Source organism: Pangasianodon hypophthalmus, chromosome 22 (genome assembly GCF_027358585.1).
Source record: "Pangasianodon hypophthalmus isolate fPanHyp1 chromosome 22, fPanHyp1.pri, whole genome shotgun sequence".
Lineage (NCBI taxonomy): Eukaryota > Metazoa > Chordata > Actinopteri > Siluriformes > Pangasiidae > Pangasianodon > Pangasianodon hypophthalmus.
Genome location: NC_069731.1, coordinates 1,466,510 through 1,480,617, shown reverse-complemented (window position 1 = coordinate 1,480,617; position 14,108 = coordinate 1,466,510). Strand labels below are relative to the sequence as shown.

The 14,108-nt window shown below is 40.9% G+C and overlaps 1 protein-coding gene and 1 long non-coding RNA gene across 2 annotated transcripts; both read left to right on the top strand.

The window, feature by feature from the left end:
• Positions 1 to 6,164: 6,164 nt before the first annotated feature.
• LOC113533061 (uncharacterized) lies at positions 6,165 to 7,375 on the top strand. The gene is made up of 3 exons (XR_008300739.1): positions 6,165 to 6,681; positions 6,818 to 6,905; positions 7,094 to 7,375. It is a non-coding gene; the product is annotated as an uncharacterized LOC113533061 (long non-coding RNA).
• A 2,842-nt stretch (positions 7,376 to 10,217) lies between these two features.
• LOC128317190 (uncharacterized) lies at positions 10,218 to 13,527 on the top strand. Its single transcript, XM_053227829.1, has 4 exons — positions 10,218 to 10,260; positions 12,419 to 12,781; positions 13,034 to 13,288; positions 13,415 to 13,527. The coding sequence occupies exons 1-4, from the start codon at positions 10,218 to 10,220 to the stop codon at positions 13,525 to 13,527; spliced, it is 774 nt and encodes a 257-aa protein (XP_053083804.1).
• The last annotated feature ends 581 nt before the right edge of the window (positions 13,528 to 14,108 follow it).

Below are 14,108 nucleotides of genomic sequence, written 5' to 3'. Positions count from 1 at the left end.
CACTGGCGGTCTTGTGCCAGCTGCTCTGCATCCTCCACAGCAACTCCGTATTGTTGGAGGTCCCCCGCGACGACGTCAAGCCACCGGGTGCGGGGCTTGCCTCGTGGTCGTCTCCAGCCTGCAGCCCTCGGGTCAAACTGGAGAATGGCTTTTGTCGGATGGTCAGGAGGGAGACGGAGGACATGACCGAACCAGCGGGTGCGGTGTTGTGCGACCAGGCCAGATGCTCTGGGCTGGCACGTGCGGGCTCTCATTGGAGACTCGCTGGGGCCACCTGATGTTTTCGATGGTTCTGAGAGCCCTGCTATCAAAGCCATCTAATCTTGCGGCCAGAGTCTTGTTTAAGGGCCATGTTTCCGAGCCATATAGCAGGATAGAGAGTACGGCGGAGTTGTAAATCCGGAGCTTCGTCTTGCGTGAGATGGTCTGGTGCCACCAGAGTGGTTTCCAGAGAGACTGCAGAGGTGATGCGGTCAGGGCTCTTCTGCGGAGAATCTCTGGTTTTAGGTCCCCGTTATCTGTCACAGTGGATCCCAGATATACAAAGTTCTTGACTGGCTCTACGATGTTGTCCCCAAGCTGAAGGGGAGGTGGGTCCGGTCCATCAACGACACGCATGAACTTAGTTTTTGTCCAGCTCACATGGAGGCCAAGCTTCTCTGCCTCTTCACTGTATACGCCCAGAGCATCTCTCAGCTGGCTGTAGGATGTGCTGAGCAGGATGGTGTCGTCAGCGTACTCCAGGTCAGTCAGGTGGTAACTGCCAAAGGGCACTCCGGGGACCCGTTCACAAACCTTAGACATCAGATGGTCAATGATGCAGTTGAAGAGATCAGGAGCAGCCACACAGCCCTGGCAGACGCCACTGGAGATGGGAAACCAGTCAGAGTCTCTGCCGTTCACACGGACACAGCTCTGTGCGTTGCTGTAAAGCAGCTTGAGCAGGGCAACAATCTTAGGTGGTGCTCCAAGGGCCCGTAGGATACTCCAGAGTGAAGAGTGGCAGACGGTGTCAAAGACAGCCTTCAGATCTACGAATGACACGTATAGATGGTGATCTTTACGGAATTCATAGGTCTTCTCTATGAGCAGTCGAACGGCGGAGATGTGGTCTATTGTGGAGCGGTTGAGCATGAAGCCAGCCTGCTGGGGACGGCGGCTGCTTCTGATGGCTGGGAGAGCACGTGTGAGCAAGATCCTGGTGAAGAGTTTGCCAGGGATGGATAACAAGGTAATGCCTCTGTGTTTGCCGCAGACTAGCCTGTCGCCCTTACGTTTCCAGAAGGGCAGGATGACTCCTCTGGTCCAGTCACTGGGAAGCCTCTCTGTCTCCCACTCCTGGTTAAAGATGTGGGTCAGCCACTCGACAATGCTGTCCCCGCCTGATTTTAGCATCTCGGCGGTTATTGCATAGATGCCGGGGGCTTTCCTGTTGTTCAGTTTTTTCAGAGCGGCTCTGACTTCCATGGGTGTGACAGGATCTGTGCTGCAGGCGTCACTAGGGGCCACAGCGTTTGCAGCCACTAGGATGGTGGGATCAGCCGGGGTGCTATTGTGCTGCAAGAGGAGGCTGAAGGGCTCTTTCCAACGTTCGAGGCAGTTTGCTTCGGTCATAATAATGTTGCCATCAGAGTCTTTCACCAGGGCTGTCTTGATGCGTGGGCCATTACGGGCTTGGCGCAACAGACTGAAGACACGGCTCATGTTGTTGCTATTGGCCGCAGACTCTAGGTGTTTCGCTTCTGCTTGCCAGAACTTCTCCCTGTCCTCAGCTATGGCCATATTGTGCTGGCGGTTCAGTTGCCGATATTCCATCAGGTTGCCTCGGAGCCGAGCCTCACGCCGCCGCTCGATGATGTCCAGTGTCGTCTCCGATATCCAAGGCTTGTTTGGGGATGATTTTGAGGATCCAAGGACATTATGAGCTGACTGGATGACACTTTCCTTAAAGGTCTGCCAGTCGGTCACTTTGTCAGTTTGTCGAGGGTGCGGCGGATGGAGCAACTGAAATTTGTGGCGATGTTGGGATCACTGAGTAGGGAGGAGTCCAGGTGAGGCTGAGTCTTGGTGTGCTGGTTGGCTCGCATCTTTAGCTTAAGCTGAGCCACCAGCAGACGATGGTCAGTGTTGCCAAGCTCTGCTCCTCTGTACACACGGCAGTTGGTGACAAACGACTTCCAGCGTCGAGAGATGAGGATGTGGTCCAGTGCTTTCCTGGTTCTGCCATCTGGGCTGTACCATGTCCAATGATGGATTTGTTTCCGGGGAAACCAGGTATCAGCGACGCAGAGGTTGTTGTGGTGGCAGAGAAGGAGAAGGCGGTTACCATTATCGTTTGTGGTTCTGTCGACGAAGGTCGTGCCGACAGGTGAGCCGGTGGTCCGATCACTGCTGGACAGAGTGGTGTTGGCATCAGTGAGAATGATGGTAATGTCGTGTGGTGGGGCTTGGCCAACAGCCTGATGGAATTAGTCGAAGAAGGCGTCCTTCACATCTTCATCAGCGACATCAGTGGGGGCGTAGGCAACAATTACTGTCATCTTGCCCTGCTGGTGGAGGAAGCGGGCAGAGAGTAATCTGTCGCCCAGAGGTGTCCAGCTGATGAGGGATTTACGGAGGGTATTTGGGAAGGCAAGCCCCGCCCACACGTTACCATAACAACGAAGCTAAACCCGGAAGTTGAGTTCTGACGCTTTAAACATTTTAAACCATCGAAAACTAATTATCTTCTCAAAGCTCTTCTTTTACAACGTGCACAAGTGACATCTGCTGGTGCACATGATGTAGTGCAGTCCAACTTCACTTGCATCATCTTGCATTTAGCATTTAACGCCCCCAACTTCCACATTAAGTCTTGGTTATTATAATGTTGTAATAATAATAATAATAATAATAATTATAATAAAAAATCCAGATGCATGATGCATCACATCTAAAATCCAGTATCAGTGTATCTACATTGATAGCAATGCATCCTTACGACCAGCAGGTGTCACTGTGTGTGCACTGTGAATAAATTATACTACATTACTAGATACTCTAGATACTAGATATTCACTATTACATTATTAAAACCCACACAGCTCTAAATAAAGTCCAGTCTGAGTACACATCCCATTCAGTGTCTTTAAGGACCAGACGTTAATATGCTGATGTTCTGTGAACAGCAGAGACACTACAAACGTCAAGATAAAACTTGTTTAATTTATATCTGAATTTATGCATATAATTCTCATACACACACACACACACACACACACACACAATCATAAAGCATATTATGTAGTACAGACTCTGAATTACTCAGTAAAAAAAGAAGAAATGAAGAAATGAATTTGAAGAAATGCCTCAAATTACAGATATGATCCATACATGTCGACACACATATAACGGTACATATATAATGATACACATACACCATTCAGCCATAACGTTAAATCCACCTGCCTAATCTTGTGTAGGTCCCTCCAAAACCTTTCTGATCGGTCGAGGCATGGACTCCGCGAGACATCTGAAGGTGTGTGTGGTATCTGGCACCAAGACGTTAGCAGCAGATCCTTTAAGTCGTGTAAGTTGTGAGGTGGGGCCTCCATGGATAGAACTTGTTTGTCCAGCACATCCCACAGATGCTGGATGGGATTGAAATCTGGGGAATTTGGAGGCCGATCATGTTCCTCAAACCATTCCTGAACAATTTTTGCAGTGTGGCAGGAAACATTATCCTGCTGAATGAGGCCACTGCCATTAGGGAACACCGTTGCCATGAAGGTGTGTATTTGGTCTGCAACAGTGTTTAGGTAGGTGATACGTGCCAAAGTAACATCCACATGAATGCCAGGACCCGAGGTTTCCCAGCAGAACATTGCCCAGAACATCACACTGCCTCCACCGGCTTACCTTCTTCCCATAGTGCATCCTGGTGCCATCTCTTCCCCAGGTAAGCGACACACAAGCACCTGGCCGTCCACATGATGTAAAAGAAAATGTGATTCATCAGACCAAGCCACCTTCTTCCATTGCTCCATGGTCCAGTTCTGATGCTCACGTGCCCATTGTAGGAGCTTTCAGCGATGGACAGGGTCAGCATGGGCTCTCTGACCACTCTGCATCTACGCAGCCCCATATGCAGCAAGCTGCGATGCACTGTCTCAGTTGTATCTCTGAAAGTCACACAAACCTGACATGTTTATAATCACACGATTCATATGTAAAATGGTTTTTAGACACATTTTTAATGCCATTTTTAAAACAAACATTTCGAATGGTTCTTTTACTTTCGCATATTATTGACATGATGTCACAGATCTAACTGAGTTCATAATGACATGTTGAAATGCACCTTCACGTCAGACCACATGTTGCTCACGTGAAAAACATCTGACACTGATCATGATTTTTCTGTAATGGTCAACTCCAATTCTATTGCTTCACCACAGCAGAAAGCTTCACCAGAATGAAGGACTCATTACGCATTGATGTTGTACAAATCTGAGCAGAATTTTACTGGATCATGCTTTCGTGCTGCTTCTCCACGCGGGGGGTGTCCCGTCCTGTCCACCACTGGCTATATCATGTAACATGCTGCTGTATCAACAGTACCAAGTGTGTTTTAGTGATTATTGATTAAGCCCACTCATCTTACCAGTCATTATCAAATTTTACCCCGCCTCATTAACTTATCTCGCTCACCTGGTTATGTTTTGACACTGATTTTGCCTGGCAGACACATTACAGGTACTGCGTGTGTATACTTCTCCTTTTGGACATTTTTTAGGAACAACATTTAGTTCTCACTTCTCATTTATTTATCACTGCGCTATGCATATCAGCACACACGCACATACACGCACAAAGCTGCCTGTATTGATCTCCAGCTGCATAGGAGCAATAAAATGCTGCACTTGGTGTTTATCCTGCTCACCATGTCAGGTATGAAATAAACTGTTCAGTGTTCAGTTTTTAACTTTTTGCTGGAACTAGGACATGGACAGATTCTGGAAATTACAGCTTTAATTTTTATTTGTAAGGAATAAAAGAATGTGTGTGGTGCTGTTACATTGGAGACTCCTTCCACAGAAGTTAAATAAATGTTTCCTAACAGAAACCTTCATATCAATGATTACACATGTTTTTTAAATCCCTTTCTGTGGAGGATCCGCTGTACCATGTGACACCAAGTCCTGATATCTCCATATCACTGTTATGCTCATTAACTATTTGAGAGAGCTTCAGAGATGTTTTATAGGAATCTTTATGCTCTATTTTGAAAGACATAAACATTTTTGACATAGAAGCAGCATTTTGTAGTGGAACAAAACAATAATTTAAAACAAAATTGACAAAACAAAAATCGACACTTTATTCTTCTGTTTTAGTCTTTAACTTTGCAATTTTCACAGATTTCTCTACACACTTATTTTGCAGGTGTTCTCACTCAGAGCAGTGATTGGGGTGTGAAATATCCCGATAAGCCGATCTGTGCTGTGAGAGGATTCAATGTCTCCATTCCCTGTTGTTATTATTATCCACAAAATTATCAGGTGTTACAAATGCTTTGGTGCTCAATGAACTCAAACAAAGATAAGTGTCCTGGCCCACCGTATGTTTATAGCAGCTCATCAAACATCAGGTCAGACTTTGAGTACGCTGGAGACGACAAATCAGACTGCACTTTGTTAATCCACAATCTACAGTTCAGTTATTCTGGAGAGTACAGATTCAGATTTATAACCAATAATGTAACCAGTGGCACATGGACTGGTGATCCTGGAGTGATTCTACAAGTTGCAGGTAAAATTTAGTAATGAAAAATTTTCATCAGTATAATTTCCTTTCCAAGCCTTTAGGAATAAATGTATAGCTCTGCAAAGGCAAGATTCTCTTTTTGAACTTAGAGTTGCATCAAAAATCTGAGTTAAATTAGTTAATTAGTTAAATCATATAATCATTAATTAAAAGCTAATACAGGATTAGCTTTTAATTAATTCAAGAATAATTGAAGTAATTGACTCAAGAAAACATTATTAAAAACTGAGAAAAACATCTAGATGTTTAAGAAAAAACAGTAGGAAACAAATCTGTGTATTTATGTATTCTGTTCACACACATTATTGCTATATTTCATTTAGGTGTATGCTCACAGTATTCATTTCTGAGTCTTTTAATGACTATCACATGATACTGACTCTCAGAATACTCCTCTGTATGTTATGCTTTATAATCTCTACTGCATTCACTCAGTAAAAACACAGTTTGGACAAATTGTTTGTGAAAAATGAATTTGATTATTTATAACTATCAGAATAAATGGCTATTTTGGTGAACTCAGATTTTAATTCTCAACTGTATTGCCCACTGTAGTATAATTATTAACACCCTCTCAGTCCTGATTCACTGACGTGGAGTCTTTCCTGCTCTCTGAAAAAGATTTAAAGGTGTCACTAATCAGGCTCAGTGGAAACGGAAACCTTAAACAAGGAGACTCGTTAAATCTGACGTGTGATGTGAACTGCACACACAGTTCCTCACAGTTTGTGTGGTCTAAGAACAATGAGCGGTTAAACACATCAGGACCTGTTCTTCACTTTCCTGCTCTAACCGTGAGGGATTCTGGGAATTACACCTGCACTTGGAAAACCAACAAGACGTCAAGATCTGAAACGATCAGCCTTCAGGTCGAGGGTGGGTCCATCTGCTCACAACATTCCTGACGTTTAAATATCAGACTGTCTCTAATGATTGCTGAAGGAAATAAAGTGACTTGTGTTCAGTTAAATATTCACATGTTAATTTAATATTGTTATTTTAATTTCAACAGGAGAAAATCAGTGGAAAATCTGGATCATTGTTTTGGTGATAGTCGGAGTGATTTTTATTTTAGTGACTGGAGCTGTGATTTACAGGAGGTAAAACTCTTAAAACTGCTTATTTTTTTATAAAATGCAATCTATACAGTCTCAAACACTCACAGTCTGCTGGTGAAAACAACATCTCACTCACAGAACATCTCACTCAGAGGTGTAATGCCAAAGAGTTAAAAACAGCAATTAACATGTATTCTGTGGTTAATAAACAGGTTTCTGTGTGATCGTAGGTCTGCCCACACTGAGCAGCAGAAGGAGGACGATTCTACTATCTACGCTAATGTACAGCAGCAGAAGAATGGTTGTGCTATCTATGCTAATGTACAGCAGCAGAAGAATGGTTGTCCTATCTATGCTAATGTACATCTATAGCTATCTATGCAATAACAACGAGCTGATCACAGTGTCACACCTCATTAACTTCATCCCCTGTGGGCTGAAAAAAATTGAAAAATATATAGCATAAGCACTTGCTGTGTATTGCATTTGAATTAAATTTTATAATGTCTTAAATAAAGGATGGTTAAGACATTTAAGTGCTGATGATACTTATTTACAATGTAAGGAATAAAATATTTGGAGGCATGCTTTTATAGGAAAATAATCAGTGCCAGGCTGGTGTGATGTTCCCAACGCAAAACACAAATTAAATTAAATTTAATCAAATATGGTGTTTCTCGGTTACTGTTTTAACACATTAAGCCATGTTAAGCTGTTTCGTTATCTTGCGTCTTTTTTTTTTTTAATTAGGAAAAGCATTTATATTTAATACATTAAAGCAATTTACCTCCTCTACCAGTACACAAATTTACAAATCTAATAAATAACATGGAAAGAGAATAACCTGATGCCACAGCTATTCCAAACACAACCAGCAAACCAAGACAACAAAGAAAAACCCAAACCCCTCCCACTCCACGTAGTATAGATAGAAAAGGAGGATGAAAACTACAGTGACTTTAAGCTACTGAGATACAGCTGATGGTCTGGAGGTTTTCCAAAGGAGCAACAAACGGTGCTGGCTATTAAAGATGTAAAGGCCAGAGCATCTAATTGCTTTGTGTTGTACCGAGATAAATCCAACAGCACCCCAAAAATTGGTATAGCAGGGCAGACATCAATTTTAATTTTAAGAATTGCAGACATAGTCATAAAGTAGTCACACCAGAATCTATGTAGCACTGAACCCTTATAAACATTGTTTATAAGGGTTTCTGTAGAAAACAGTTTACTAAATGACAATTCACACTTTATCCATTTATAGTTATAAATATAATTACAAACTTTGATTGTAATGCCTATAACAATGCTGATGATGTATTAAACAATAAAAGACTAGACATAAGCAGCAATCTGTGGGGTCAAAGAACTGGGAAATGCCTGGTAAACACTGACTGACCGATGGTTACCATGATTTTATTTTTTTTAAATAACCCAGTCATCATTAAAAATCTACTTACAGAAAAACAAAATAATAATAAAATGAGTAATTAAAAGTCGTCACTATAACTGTCCATGCCCTGGTGTCTAAGAATCACTGTTATGATCATCAACTATTTGCGAGAGCTTACAGAGATGTTTTATAAGAATCTTTATGCTCTATTTAAAAAAAAGATTTTTTTAAAAATAATATTTAAAATAGGATTGAATTTTGTATGTGTTGTAGAGGACTTAAAGATTACAAATGATATGACTGACACTTTATCAGTCTCTTTCTTCTTTAGGTTTGGAATGATTTTTCTACACACTTATTTTGCAGGTGATCTCATGCAGAGATACTGGGTTGTGGAATATCCTGAGCCGGTTTGTGCTGTGAGAGGATTCAGTATCTTCATTCTCTCTAGTTACTATTATCCACAGTCAAATTATCAGGTTGTACAAATGCTTTGGTGAAAGGGGCAGCTGCCATGGCCCCAGACTGCCACCAGAGGGAGACAGAGAGCTGCCTCTCAGTAATTAGTGGTAACCTGCTCCACCTGTGACTGGCCTATTTAAGGGCTGCTTACAGGTTGCTCTTGAGTTTATCCTGTGAGTGCAAGACTAAGCTGATATTTTGAAAACTAGAGTGGTTCTCTGGTCCTTTCCTCTGTGCTGGGTTGGCCTCACCATGTCAACCTAGTCACCCTCTCATGTCTTCAGCTTCCTTCTTGTGGGGGGAAAAAACCTCTTTCTTTTCCTAGTTAGCTCTCTGTATTGAGCAGTCAGAGGTTTCTCCCCTGATGGTCCTCAGTTTGCGCCTTTAGTTTCTCTTTTGTTCCTATTCTTGCTAGCTCATCTGGGTTTCTTTGTTTTGGTTTGCTGTAGGGTGAAAGCTAGGCTTCATATGCCTTAAACCTAGCTCCCCTTCTGATTTCAGTCCTTCTCATGGAACACTGGTAATGTGCTTGCTTTCTAACCCAGAGATTGTGATTTTGAATCTGATTCTGGGTGATGTTTTATTTGTGTATTTTAGGAGCTTTTTTTTAGTTTGTTACTTTTCTCCATAACCAGCAAAAATGTGTGTTGACCTGAGCTCATTTATTTTCTATTTTGGAGGTTTCTGTTTATCCTCCTTATCTGCTCTGCACTTGAGTTCTATCTCTTGAGTATTAGTGAGCTACCTTGCCACATAACTTTGTTGCTTGATGATTCTCAAAAATGGGCAAGTGTACAGACCCACCGCATGTTTAACAGCTCATCAAACACCAAGTCGTACTTTCAGTATGTTGGAGACAAATCACACTGCACTTAATCCCCGATGTGCAGTTCAGTTATTCCAGAGAGTACAAATTCAGATTTATAACCAATGTGGATAGTGCCAGTTAATCAAAAACTAATACAGGATTCAAAATGCATTATTTAAAACTGATAAAAAATAAATGAAGAAAAAAACAATAGGAAACAAATCTATTTATGTATTCTGTTCACACACACTGAGCTCTTGTACTGACTATCACATGATCTTAACTCAGAATGCTCCTCTGTTATGCATCAGGATCTATACTGCTGAGATGGAACAGCTCCATGTAAATGCCCATGCTTTCGGAATGGGATGTCCAACAAGATCATATGTGAAAGTCAAGTGTCCACATACTTTGGCCATACAGTGTATTTCTGAATCATAATTGTTTTTTAAAAACTTCTGGGTGTGGGTGTGTGTGTGTGTGTGTGACAAAGACAATGCATGAGGCCTCTGCTTGTCTTCCTGTCTTAATGCTTTGACACTCTTGTGGTGGCTTAGTTTGTAGCTATATTGGGTATATTCTATTATTCCAGGAAGTACTTTTAATTCTCACATTTCATGACCAAGTGAGTGAGCTCAGTGTATATACATAGACCCAACACTGAGTGTGTGAAGTTCTTACTGAAGAAGAGATGAAGATGCTGCACTTGGCTACGATTCTGCTCACGCTGTCCGGTATGAAGCAGCATCTCACTCTTACACAGAATTATTGTTCAGAGTTTTAACTGTTTGCTGATTGATGTTGCAGTGTGTACGGTCAGTTATTGGATTATACACTTGCACAAACACATTATACTGTCTAATGTTAGTGAATGTTTGATTTCAAGCTGATGAAAGATTTCCAATGGTGGTGATTAAGTAAGTTATCTTATCTTATATTAAGAAACAAAACAACATTAATAATTAACTATCATTAAAATCTCGAGATTTAAGATCAAGATTCAATTTAATTTTATTTGTACTGTATAGCGCTTTTAACAATGGACAGTGTTACAAAAAAAGCTGGACAGAAATATATAAATTTGAAATTTATAAATTTATCCCTAATGAGCAAGCCAGAGGTGACAGCTGCAAGGGTACTTGAGAGGAACCAGACTCAAAAGGGAACCCATCCTCATCTGGGTGACACTGAATAGTGTGATTATAGATCAAAAACAGATAAGACAAAGAACACAAGAGCACCCACTAGACTCCTGCTGTTCATCTAACCTCTGACCTTTAACTAACAGACAGAAAAGACTGAGCCCCAGGTAGCTGTACTACATTTCAGACAGGTTGCCATGTGCATAAAACCATTCATATCATCATGTAAGGAAAGTCAGTTTTTTTCCAGAGGTAATATTAAGATGAAGATTTTTTGAGGAGTCATGTTTGTCATGTTTTGCTTCTTTTGGAAAGTCTTTCTGATGGCAGCAAAATCATGCAGTAAGTTAAAAGAATAACTTAGAAATAGACTGGTGTGTGCTGAAGGAGCTTTTCACGAAAGAAACATTGCTGCTTCTGAGATTAGCTTTTGAAAGAGTGCAGAGAGACACATGAGACTTTGAAGATAGTATAAATAGTTGCGTGGAACATTTTGAAAAAGTATTAATGGATAAATGTTGCTGCTTCTCAATCTGAGAAGGGTTATAAGGCCATCTCCAAACAATTTGAAATTTGTCATTCCACAGTGTGACAGATTGTTTACAAAAGGAGAGCCTTCAAGACAGTTGCCAATCTTCCCAGGAGTGGGTGTCCCAGCAAATTTAGTCTATGAACAGACCCTTTAATGCTCAGAGGTATAAAGAAAAGCCCCAGAGCTATCATGTGACATACAGGCCTCTGTAAGCACAATAAATGTTTATGTTCATCACAGCATAATCAGAAAAAGACTGAACAAGTATGACTTTCATGGAAGATTGAGTACCCTGAACAAACCACAAAAGTTCTGGAACAATATCCTTTGGACTGATGAGACCAAGGTGGAGATGTTTGGTCATCATGCACAGTGCCATGTTTGGTGAAAATGAAACACAGCATATTACCACAAACACCTCATACTAACTGTGAAACATGGTGAAGGAGGGGTGATGATTTGGGCTTGTTTTGCAACCACAGGAGCAGGGGAAACTTGCAGTCATTGAGACAACGATGAACTCCACGTTATACCAGAATATTATTGAGACAAATGTGAGATCATCTGTCCAACAGCTTAAGCTGGGCTGAAATTGGGTCATGCAACAGGACAATGATCCCAAACACAGCAGCAAATCGGCATTTGAATGGCTAAAGAAGAGAAAAATGAAGGTGTTGGAATGGCCAAGTCAAAGTCCAGATCTCAACCCCATTGAGATGCCGTGGTGGGATCTTAAGAGAATTGTGGATAAACGAATGCCCTCAAACATCAATGAACTGAAGCAACGTTGTAAAGAAGAGTGGGCCAGAATTTCTCCAAAACGACACGAGAGACTGAAAAACTGCTAAAGAAAATGTTTTACTTTGTTGTTGTTGCTAAACGTGGTTTTACATGTGACATGTAGGGTGTACTTATTTTTCCCCACCTGTTTTCTGAATGTTGGTTTAAGTTTTGGGGACAAAATGATTACAAATCTGGGTTGTTTTTTTTTTTTTGTCACCTGAGGTTATTTGTTTATTGAAGTTGGTGAAGACCACACAGTTGTCATTTAGGCCCTGATAATTAAAAACAGAATTGAAGAAGCTGTACTTTCTTTTTCCCATGACTGTATATATGTATCAGATGAACACACATGAATACACACAATATACTGTATAAAACAATATATCAGTGTAACTTCATCAATCTATTTTAATCTCCATTTATTTCTCTACACAGGTGTTCTCAGTGATTTGAGTGTGAAATATCCCGATAAGCTGATATGTGCTGTGAGAGGATTCAGTGTCTCCATTCCCTGTAGTTATTCTTATCCAACATCAAATTCCAATATTCAGGTGACGCAAAAGCTTTGGTGCTCAATGAACTCAAACAAAGGAAGGTGTTTGGACCCACCGTATGTTTATAATAGCGCATCAAACACCAAGTCAGACTTTGAGTACGTTGGAGACGACAAATCAAACTGCACTTTGTTAATCCACAATCTACAGTCCAGTTATTCTGGAGAGTACAAATTCAGATTTATAACTGTTCAGCCTAGTGACAGATACACAGGTGATCCTGGAGTGATTCTACAAGTTGCAGGTAAATTTTAATGATTAAAATAAAAATCCAAATTATTCCTTGTCTTATAGTTTACTCTCCTCACCTATAGGAATAAATTATAGTTCTACAAATATTTCTTGTTGTGAACTTGTTGAATCCATTGCCAAGATCAGCTTTAATTTTATCAAGAAATCTCATTTAGCTGATGTTTATTATTCAATAATACATTTTCAGCTTTGTGAGAAATCACAAAGTCACTGACGTGGAGTCTTTCCTGCTCTCTGAAAAAAGATTTAAAGGTGTCACTAATCAGGCTCAGTGGAAACAGAACCTATAAAGAAGGAGACTCGTTAAATCTGACATGTGATGTGAACTGCACACACAGTTCCTCACAGTTTGTGTGGTCTAAGAACAACGAGCAGTTAAACACATCAGGACCTGTTCTTCACTTTCCTGCTCTAACCGTGAGGGATTCTGGGAATTACACCTGCACTTGGAAAACCAACGAGGCGTCAGGATCTGAAACGATCAGCCTTCAGGTCGAGGGTGGGTCCATCTGCTCACAACATTCCTGAAGTTTAAATATCAGACTGTCTCTAGTTATTACTGAAGGAAATAATGTGACGTGTTTAGTTAAGTATTCACATGTTAAATACTGTTGTTTTTTAACAGGTGAAAATCCTGAAAATCCTGATCACTGGCCAATCTGGATCATTGTTGTGTTGACAGCCGGACTGATTTTCATCATTGTAGCTATCCCAGCTGTGATTTACAACAGGAGGTAAAACAGTCTTAAAAACTCACAATCTTTTTGTGAAACAAAAAATGTCTTTATAAAAGCATACAATTTTGACATGTCACAAGCTGTACTGCCAAACTGTTAATTTAGTAGTAAACAGCAGTTAACGTGTAGTTTGTGTCTCAAACAGGTTTTTGTGTGAGCGCAGGAGTGTCGACACTGAGCAGCAGAAGGAGGACGATTCTGATATCGACATTGATGTCCAGCAGAATGAAGACGATTCTGATATCTACGCTAATGTCCAGCAGAAGGAGGACGATTCTGATATCTATGCTAACGTCTAATAGCAATCAGCTGATCACAGTTTCACACCTCATGCTCAACATAGTCTTCTTCTTGTGAATTTCCTGTGTGAGATGAAAAAGTTACACATCACTTACATTTCCTTTGTGTTGCATTTGAGCTTAATTTCAAGATAGACAACTTAGCCATTTATTACATTTATTGGAATTTCAGTCATGGAGCAATTTTTGAAGTTGGTTTAGAAACGATTCTTAATTTCTATTTATTTATTACTTTTGCTGTATAAATACAACTGATACACAAATGAAACCTACACAACCTGTA

Coding starts and splice junctions, on each gene's coding strand:
- LOC128317190 (XM_053227829.1), top strand. CDS start 10,218: ATGAAGATGCTGCACTTGGCTACGATTCTGCTCACGCTGTCCG. Junction 10,261..12,418: donor GATTCTGCTCACGCTGTCCG/GTATGAAGCAGC, acceptor TTCTCTACACAG/GTGTTCTCAGTGATTTGAGT. Junction 13,289..13,414: donor GATCAGCCTTCAGGTCGAGG/GTGGGTCCATCT, acceptor GTTTTTTAACAG/GTGAAAATCCTGAAAATCCT.